The 10820-nt window shown below is 40.7% G+C and overlaps 1 protein-coding gene across 1 annotated transcript in view; it reads right to left on the reverse strand.

Moving 5' to 3' along the window:
• Zgrf1 (zinc finger GRF-type containing 1) overlaps nucleotides 1-10820 on the reverse strand; it is a 64952-nt gene that overhangs the window by 46091 nt on the left and 8041 nt on the right. Inside the window, exons 6-7 of the mRNA XM_085835537.1 lie at nucleotides 7327-7400; nucleotides 1738-1923 (exon numbers count right to left, since the gene is read on the reverse strand). Coding sequence (XP_085691663.1) covers nucleotides 1738-1923; nucleotides 7327-7400 — 260 coding nt within the window. The remainder of the gene's footprint in view (nucleotides 1-1737; nucleotides 1924-7326; nucleotides 7401-10820) is intronic.

The raw sequence follows: 10820 nt of genomic DNA on the forward strand, positions 1-10820 counted from the left end.
GGCACCACGCCCGGCAATTTTTTTTTTCAAGATTTTTATTTTGTGTTTTGTCTGCATGTATGCATGCCTGGTAGCCAAGAGATTAGAAAAGGGCATGAGATCAATGAAAGTAGAGTTCTGGATGTTAGTAAGCACCATGTAAGTTCTGTCTTTTGTGACAGTCTCAGAATCTATACTCTATAATCATAACATAGGACAATAATTAGAAATACAACAATGAATATGAGAATACAAGTCTCTTCCCCATTTGTTCTCTCTATTCCTTAACTGCCTAGAAGTCTCTATACAGCCCAAGCAGGCCTCAACCTTAAATTCCTACTTCAACTTCTCAAGTGCTGGAGCTGAGCACCATCACACACAGCAAGTTTCTTTTTCAATAATTCACACAGTGGTTACCATAATTTATGATATTATGAAGACTAGGAGATAGCACATACTTGGCATTGAGGAAGAAATGCCAGCTAAAGAACCCACTAGAGGAAAGACTAATAACACGTAAGCTCATGTGAGCCTCAAAACAACATGCCAGCAGAAAGCCTGTTGCATCGTGCAGTCTGTGTACGGCTACTAGAGTTCCTAGCCATCTACCTTTGCACTGCTCTTGTACAAGGATTTAGGACTGACCTAAGAAAATGACTTGGGATCTTCCAGCCCACAACTCTGCCTGCTTTCCTGGAAGCCACAGGGGCACTAAGGACCCCAGACAGGAGCCTAGCATAACTGTCATCAGAGGCTTCACCCAGCATCTGAAGGAAACAGATGCAGAGACCCACAGCCAAACATTAGGCAGAGCTTGGTGAAGAATGGAAAAGATTTATAGGAGCCAGAGGGGTCAAGGACACCACAAGAAAATCTATAGAATCAACCAGCCTGGTCTCATAGGGATCCACTGAGACTGAACCACCAACCAGGGAGCATGCATGGGACTGACCTAGGTCCTCTACACATGTTACAGTTGTCTGTTACACATGAACAGGCCTACATGTGGGAGTCCTAACAGCGGGAGCAGGGACTGTCTTTTACTCTGTAGCTTGCCTCTGCAACTCTTTCTCCCTACTGGGCTGCCTCTTCTAACCTCAATAAGAGAAGATGCACCTAGTCTCACTGCAACTGGATATGCCAAGGCTAGCTGATACCCATGGAGGCCTTCCCTTCATGGGGAGGGGAGGACTGGGGGAGGAGAAGAGGGAGTGAAAACTGTAGTAGGGATACAAAGTTCATTAACTGATTCGTTTAAGAAAGCAAAAAGACTGGAGAGATGGCCGCACACACCTTTAATCCCAGCACTCTGGAGGACAAGCAGGTAGATCTCTGAGTTCAAGGACATCCTGGTTAACATAGAGAAAACCTCTCTCTAAAAACAAAACAAAACAAAACAAAAAACAAAGCACTGGCTGCTGTTCCAGAGGTCCTACGTTTAATTCCCAGCAACCACATGGTGGCTCACAGCCATGTAGAATGGGATCTGAAGCCCTCTTCTAGTGTGCATAAAGACAGGGCACTCATAAACATAAAATACACGAATGAAAAAAAAAAATCAAAGAAAGTTGACCTCTGTCCTCTACGTGTTCAGAACATGTTCACCTATGTACACATACACACCACATAAACATACACACAAAAGAAACAAATAAATGCAGAAAAGTTTAAAAAGAAAGAAAGAAAAAGCAAAAAAAGAAAGAAAGGAAAAAAAGAGAAAATGACTTGGTGAAATGCAACTATAAAAATGGCTTTTACCTGCAAGAAGTCCGTCTGCCCATAAGTGCTAGGCAATCTTGGTGTCCAAACACAAGTATCAGTCAGAAAGTTTTCATATTCAATGCTCTCTGGAAACTGACTGCATCCTCGCTGTAAGCTGTGTCCTCTGACCATTACACCACTAGTAGCAGATCCTTTCACCTGATGTCCTTGAAACTCAACAGGCTATAGGTAAATTATTAAAAATAAGAACGTTAGTATATGGCATATATATTCATAATGCATATAGAGAGAAATGTGCCTTATTGTATACTAATGTATTGTAAGCCCTTTGAGGGAGGACCTTTTCACTTCATCTAAGCGTCACCACCATTTAATATAGTGCCTGTCACACAGAAAGCAATAAATAAACACAAAATGAAAAAGTGGGAAGAGAAGAAATGAAGCTGTACTTTGCTTAAGGTCTGCATTCAGTCTTCATTCTCTATGACTAGAGCGTGGGGTCTCTGCAAGCCTGTGTATCTGAGTCTCCTGCTCTGAAGAGTGTGACTGCAATGCTCACGTCCTCCCTCAGAGACATGTTCCCTCCCTAGTCTACTTTCGGTTTCAAATGGCTTTCTCTGCTGCCCCCTTGAGGATTTTAGCATTTTTACTCCCCACAGGATGACAATACCCAGCCAAATATGGGAAAATAAAGTAGTTAAAAGGGCAAAGGAATCTCCAGAAAGGATTTCCTTCTAGTGGACAAATTAACAAAGAGACAACTACCCATACTCCCAATCTTCTATTACTTGAGAATAAAGATCCTACAGCTAAATTAAACCTGAGTGCTTTTTTATACAGAATTTCAGTTGAAAAAGATTTTGTATTGTTGGGGATGGAAAGCAGATATGGATACAAGCGAGAAAAGTGTTTAGTCACTTAGCCATGCCTGCAGCCTGAAATTATTCTGCTAAATTTAAAAACATGCATTTCAATAAAAATAAATCTTGACTTTAAATATCCTTCCTACATTTGCTTTTTGAAAGGAATCTTCAAACATGCCTAATTCCGTGCTACCGTGTACTTCTCTCCAGTGGTGGAGTGGGGATTTTAGGAATGCAATGCTCATTTACAAACCCAACCATATGCGTGCTGTCAATTTTTTCAAGCGTTTTTGTTTTGTAAATGACGTCTCACCTGCATGCATGTCTGTGTACTACATATGTACAGGGCCCTGGGAAGCCAGAAGATAGTCAGGTCTCCTGGAACTAGAATTACAGGTGACTTTTAGCTACCAAGACTCAAGCCTGGATCTTCTGCAAGAACAGCCAGTGTTCTAAACTGCTGATCCATCTCTCAGCCCCTTGTCTGCCAATTTTTGATATAGAGTGGGTAGCACGACTTAAATGTTTCTATGTATTTAGTCAGAAACAGAACAGTGTAGAAGTGTCAGAGCAGGACTCATGGTGAAGCTGTGAAGATACTCATTTGTTCACTACAGAGCAGACATTTGCATACTCTGGCTTTGTGGCCAGCTTCTAGAACCCATTTATATATTATTAAAGTGGACCAGTAACACAGGAAATAAGATGAAATGAAGACAAAGGAAGCATTTCTTTTCTCCCAAAGCTACGTGCTAGAAACAAACGGAAGTGTGTGGGAACTGCCGCACTGACAATGCTGAGTGTCTCCACTGACAAACACTAATCTCCATGATTTAGTTAAGAACTTCAATTCATCTTAATTAGCACCATTTTTTTCTGGAATTGCTATCACTGTTCCCAAACTGACAAAGTTCTCTAGAATGCGGTGGTAAAGTCACAGGAGGCTCCACAGAACGAAACAGCAACACACATCTCTAGACACTGAAGTAACTAACTCAAGAGCAACTTCAACATTAGACCCACTATCTTCTTTCAATGACATCATGTCTCTAATTGTTTTGAGATTTTTAATGTTTAAAAATTATGTAATTTCAGCCGGGCAGTGGTGGCACACGCCTTTAATCCCAGCACTTGGGAGGCAGAGGCAGGTGGATTTCTGAGTTCGAGGCCAGCCTGGTCTACAGAGTGAGTTCCAGGACAGCCAGGGCTATACAGAGAAACCCCGTCTCGAAAAAAACAAAACAAAACAAAACAACAACAATTATGTAATTTCATGTATATAGATGTTTTTTGTCTGCATGTCTGTCTATATACCATGTGTGTGCCTGATCCCCTGGAGGCCAGGAGAGAGCATCCTCCTGGAACTGGATCCAGCTGTGAGTCATGTGGGAACTCTGAAGAACCACTGTTGTGAGCCATCTCATCAGCCTTTTTCTTAAAGTTTTGGGACAGGGTCACACCATGTAGTAATGGCTGCTCTAACTTACTATGTAGATCACACAGGCTTCATCTCAAATATGCAGCAATTCTACTGCTTGTGTCTCCTGCCAGCCAACATCGGGTTTTAGATTGAGCTCGGTTTTTAGAAATTGCTAATTGTTGCAATTATCATGAGAAAAATCAATGTGGAACAAGAAACAGAATGATGTCACGCGCTCTACCCTGAGTTTCCAGGTGCTGTATTGGTGCCTGATGGGGCATAAGCTGCATTCACAGCTTTGCTAACTTGTTACTAGGATACACATACTCACTATCACTCAATGCTAGTAATCATCAAATGGACTATTATACATTTCTTTGAGCCAAGAAATGAAATTTTAAAAAATAACTCAAATGTGAGGGGAGGCATGAATCAAGAGAGCTTGGGACCTTCTGTATTGCTACAATTCTAGTATAAATTATAGAACACTATTGTGCTGGTTAGTTTTATATCAGCTTGACATAGGCTAGATAGAGTCAGAGGAGGGAGCCTCAATTGAGAAAAATACCTCTATAAGATTTGACTCTAAACAAGCTTGAAGGGTATTTTCTTAATTAGTAGTTGGTAAGAGGATCCAGCCTATTGTGCTTTGAGAAGATTGTGGAAGGACTTTGGAACTTTGGGCTGGGTAAGTTTAACATTGTTCAAAGTGTTCAAAGCTCCGTGGGTTGTGCTCTAGGAGCTTGGAAAAACGGAATGTTGAGAGCAGTGCAGACGACGGAGGCCTGGAGGGAAGCAAAGACTCCACTCAGCCATTTGTGTGCAGAAACGGCAGTGTCTTCGTAGCTGGAACTGAAGAATCAGCTGTGTTAACAGGAGACCACACCCATTAAAGTAAAACCTTTGTTTTGCTGGGACAATGGGTGCTGGTCAGCTGTGACTGAAGAATCAGCTGTGCATAAGAGGCCAGCACCACTGAGGTGAATGAAATCTGGAAGTATTGCCGCAGAGTCAGCACACAAAAGCTGTGTTCCAGAAGTGGCCAAAGTTGTACCTTGTGCTGGCATTTGAACTTGGTAGTGTAAGAATCACCTAAGTGGCGGGTTTTGAAGGCATGAAGAGGTCCCAAAGAACAGACTGGGCACTTTGAAAGGCCAGGAGAGGTCATTGGTAAAGAGGTAGTCTCATTAGCAGTGGAAGGGCCAAGATTAAAGGGGTCATGCAAAGGAGTTGAGGCTTGGCACCATGAAGAGGGCCTATGAGAGGATATTGGTAAAAGTGCAGCCCAGTTTAAGCACTAGATCCTAGCACTCTGGAGATGCCAGTATTATGGGATAGCCATCAAGCACAGCAGCAGATAGGAGGCCAGAAGATAAGCTGTGTGTGTTTGAGAGGGCGGAGTCTGAGAAGCGACCCAGGCCTCTTGGAGGAATCCAAATCATAAGTGAATCCCAGACATTGGACACTGAGTTATTTACGCAGTTGGGGTTTTGTTTTGCTTTGCTTGAAACTGTATCCTGGTTCTTCCCTCTTAAAGTAAGGAAGTTTTTAACATTTTATTGATTCACAGGAACCCACAACTAAAAGATTTTGAACTTTTAAAGAGATTCTGGATTTTAAAACTCTTTCCTGGCTGGAGAGATGGCTCAGCAGTTAAGAGCAATTCCAGAGGTCCTGAGTTCAATTCCCAGCAACCACATGGTGCCTCACAACCATCTGTAATGGGATCTGATGCCCTCTTCTGCTGTGTCTGAAGACACAGTGTACTCATATACATAAAATAAACAATTAAATCAAATTTTAAAAAAAGTCTTTCAATTTTTAAAATGTTTGACTTTGTAAAAACTATGGAACTTTTTAAGTTTGAAAAATGTTTCATATTGTGATGTTTATATTAATATGTGATCTTGGGAATGAACAAGAAAGAAAAGGTTGTAGTTTAACAGTGATATGTTTGTGTATCAAGGTGACAAAGGGTCAGTTATGCTGGCTAGTTTTATGTCAACTTGATACAAACTGGAGTCATCAGAGAAGAGGAAGTCTCAGATCAGAAAAATGCCTCTATCATGGTCCTCAAACTGTGGGTCATGAGCCGCTTCAGTTTGTTTTGGTTTTGGTTTTTTCTTTTGGTTTTTCAAGACTGTATAGTTCTGGCTGTCTTGGAATTCACTGGAACTCCTGGACCAGGCCAGCCTCAAACTCAAAAATCGGCCTGCCTCTGCTTCCCAGGTACTGGGATTAAAGGCGTGCACCACCACTGCCCGGCCCCACTTCAGGTTTAAATGACCCTTTCATAGGGGTCACCTAAGACACAGATATTTACATTATGATTCATGACAGTAGTGGAATTATAGTTAGGAAGTGACAACAAAAATACTTTTATGGTTGGAAGTCAGCACAGCATGAGGAATGGTATTAAAGTTTGCAGCATTAGGAAGGTTGAGAGGCACTGCTCTACAAGATCAACTATAGAAAAGCCAAAAGTAATTTTCTTAATTAGTAATTGATAAAGGAGGGCCCAACCTACTGTGGGTGATATCACCCTTGGGCTGGTGACTTTGAGTTCCATAAGAAAGCAGGCTGAAGGTGGTGGTGGTGGCACACACACTCAGGAGGCAGTGGTAGGCAGATCTCTTGCGTCTGAGGCCATCCTGGTCTACAGTGTTTGTTCCAGGAAAGCCAAGGCTACACAAAGAAATTCCTGTCTAAAAAAAAAAAAAAAAAAAAAATCACTGATCATGCTATGAGGAGCAAGCCAGTAAGCAGCACTCCTCCATGGTCCCTGTATCAGCTCCAGCCTCCAGGTTCCTGACTTCCTTCAATGATTGACTATGGTGTGGAAGTGGAAGGAAAGAAAAAAAAAGATGTGGCTGAAAGGCAATTTCTTAGTTAGTGATTGATGGGGAGGATTGTGGGTGGCATGTCCCTGGTCTGATAGTCCTGGGTTCTATAAGAAAGCAGATCAAGCAAGCCAGTAAGCAGCTCTCCTCCCTCCATGGTCTATGCACCATCTCCTGCCTCTAGATTCCTGCCCTATTGCCTGATTTGAGTTCCTACCTTGACTTCCCCAGTAATGGACTGCTGCCTGGAAATGTAAGCTGAAATAACCACTCTGATCCCCAAATTGCTTTTGGTGATGGTGTTTCATCATAGCAACAGTAGCCCTAAGACAATTCTTATCAACTATATGACATGAATGATGCTTAAACGAATAAAGACCAGAATGGGGGGCAGGGGAGAGTAGTGAGAAAGTATAATCAAAGTATATGCTATATGCATATGAAACTGTCACTATTTTCTACACAAGAAAAACACAGTAGTTAGAGAGAGATACATACGTACCTGCTGAGAAGCCCGATGCTCATGAGGACACTCTAGCAGAGCACATGAAACTTCTATGGCAGGTGATTTCCTGGCTGCAATGCAGGAATCAAACAGCCTCATTTATCAGTATGCATCACAGTATTTTGCAAAAATGCCTTTCCATCTAAAACTGAAGCAATACACTTTAAAAAGTAATATCTTGATAATCATTTAATCTGGAGTATGAGTAAAGATTCTGTATAGTATACTATACAGAGTATGAGTATACTATTCTGTATAGGCTGATACATTCTTAAGTCAAGAATTCAATATATTTAGAAAACATTACTGATTACTTTTAAAAAAAAATTATGACCATATGTGGATACATGCCTTTAATCCCAGTACTCAGAAAGTGGAGGTAGATAGATTGTAGATTCAAAGCCAACCTAGTTTACAGTAAGTTTCAGGACAGCCAAGGCTACATGGAGAGGCCCACTAGACAGACAGATTTCTTTATTTGGCACGAATATTTGCCTACACATACATATATGCACTATATTCATGTCGGGTGCCTACAGAGGCCAGAAGGAGATGCTTTACGGAAATCAGGTTCCTCAGCATGAGCAGTAAATTCTTAGCTGCTGAGCCATCCCTCCAGTTCTCTTACTGATCTTAATAGGGATATGCTTTTGCATTTTCTAGCAACCTATTTTTAAAAATAATATGTTCTAAATTAATAATCACCTCTAATACAAATGTTAAAAATGAAGTACTGCCCAATTGTTGAGAACAAGAAAGCTAATAAAACTATTACACTATTGCTATACATAAACACGGGGGTGGGGGTAGAGGGCTTAAGGAGCCCCAATCAATCTAAACCTATCTGAAATTCTTCTGACCTGCAACACACTACGCAAACCAGAGATCTGCTACCCAGAGCATTGGAACTAAGCACCAGGGACATAGCAGTGAAAAGGGGACAAAGAAGACAACCACACAGTTATACATGCAGATAAATGCAGAGTAGAACAGGAAAAGGTATCATACAGAACGGTGATGAATTACAACACAAATGTTCTAGAAAGGTCCTGACCTGAGACCTAACGCAAAGCTAAGCCATAGTCCAGAAGCAGGTGTGAAAAAGCAAGCAGGGTATGAGGCTGACAAGGTGGCAGACCAGCAGCCGAGCATATTCCCAGCAAGACAGCACTGCCTTACCTCATGCTGTAGTCATACCTTTTTCAGTCAATTTAGTACCAAATGTTCCTATTTCTGTGATTTTATTTTATTTTATTTTATTTTATTTTATTTTTTATTTTATTTATTTATTATATGTAAGTACACTGTAGCTGTCTTCAGACACACCAGAAGAGGGAGTCAGATTTCGTTACGAATGGTTTTGAGCCACCATGTGGTTGCTGGGATTTGAACTCTGGACCTTCAGAAGAGCAGTCGGGTGCTCTTATCCACTGAGCCATCTCACCAGCCCTATTTCTGTGATTTTATTGATTTCACTATTTAAAGTCCCCTAGAGTGAGTGCTATCTTGTATTCTTAAGTGTGAGAGTTGTGATGTCTGCTGCATAGAAAATATATATGGATTGTTTTCACTAGCACTGTTGGCTGTGTGTTTAATATTAAACAAAAAAATTTTAAATAAAGTGGTCTCTACATAAGATATAATTATGTGTTCCTGAGTAGATAAAAATGTTCTGGTCAGAGATATGTAAGAAGTCAGTCTTGCATGCCTCGTGTGACCAATTATTTTAAGTTGGTGTTTAAGCTCATCTCAGAGCATGACCACATCACAGAACAGTTGTAAAGCAACTGTAATCTTCTCTTCCAATTTGATGAATTATTTTCTCAAAATAAAATGCTGTATTTCCCAAATCTTCATATTATAATGCTATGTTCTTATTTTAGTTTATCAATTAGTTACATCCATTCATTTTTATTTATTTATATTTTATTTTATTTTATTTTTGGTTTTTCGAGACAAGGTTTCTCTGTGTAGCCCTGGTTGTCCTGGAACTCACTTTGTAGAACAGGCTGGCCTTGAACTCAGAAATCCGCCTGCCTCTGCCTCCCAAGTGCTGGGATTAAAGGCGTGCACCACCACGCCCGGCTTTCATTTTTATTATTAAGATTTTCATTTGGGGCTGGAGAGATGACTCAGCAGCTACTCTTAGCTGTTCTTCCAGAGGTCTTGAGTTCAATTCCCAGCAACTACATGGCGGCTCAAAACCATCTGTAGTGGGATAGGATGCCCTCTTCTGGTGTGTCTGAAGACAGCTCCAGTGTACTCACATATATAAAATAAATAAATCTTTAAAAAAAATTCTTTTCATTTCTTTTTTCTTTTTTCTTTTTTTTTTTTTTTGAGAAAATAAACTACTGGGCTGGAGAGATGGCTCAGCAGTTAAGAGAACTGACTGCTCTTTCAGAGGTCCTAAGTTCAATTTCCAGCAACCACATGGTGGCTCATAATCTTTCATAATGAGATCTGATGCCTTCTTCTGGCACACAAGTGTACACACAGATATATATTAACTAAATAAATCTTTATTTTAAAAGATTTATCTATTTATTTTATGTATGAATACACTGTAGCTGCACAGAAGGTTGTGAGCCCTCATGTGGCTGTCAGGAACTGAATTCTAGGACCTCTGCTCACTCCCCTTGGCCCTGTTTGCTCAGGCCCGGAGATTTATTTATTATTATACAAAAGCACACTGAAGCAGTGTTCAGACGTGGTGTGGCAGAAGAGGATGTCAGATCTTATTATGGTGGTTGTGAGCCACCATGTGGTTGCTAGGATTTGAACTCAGGACCTTCAGAAGAGCAGTCAGTGTTCCTACCCACTGAGCCATCTCGACAGCCCAAATAAATAAATCTTAAAAAAAAAAAATTACTATCAAACTTAACCACATTTCAAAGAATTTTAGGAATTTACTCATACTTTTAGCAAAAATGGCTTGAGATAAGTAAGAATTTAATTCTAACAGTGAGTATCATAGACCAGTCAGAGCCATACAGCAAGGGTACACAGCTATACAGCAAGATGCTGTCTTAAAATGCACATACATAAACCAGGTGGGGGTGCACGACTTTTTTATTATTTTATGTATATGAATGTTTTATCTTGTGTGTCTGTGCACCAGACATGCTGGTGCAAGAAGAGGTGGTGAGCCTCTAGGTGTGCTAGGAATTGAACCCAGGTCCTTTGCAACAGCAAATGCTTTTAACCCCTGAGCCAACTCTCCAACCTGCAGCACACACCTTTAATCCCAGGAGGCAGAAGCAGTCAGATCTGAAGCCAGCCTGGTCTACAGAGCAAGTTCTAGAATAGCCCAGGCTACATAGAAAAACCCTATGTTCAAAAACATACAAACAAACAAATACACATATGCGACAGATATCATAAAGGAGTAATATTGCCAATACACAGTAAAATGATTATAAGTCAAGAATAAAAAGACCAGCACTCATTTTAAAAACAGAGTAACGAATGAAGAGTGCATGAAATCATGA

This window comes from Mus caroli, unplaced genomic scaffold (assembly GCF_978045245.1).
Source record: "Mus caroli unplaced genomic scaffold, Mus_caroli_1 scaffold_3, whole genome shotgun sequence".
NCBI lineage: Eukaryota > Metazoa > Chordata > Mammalia > Rodentia > Muridae > Mus > Mus caroli.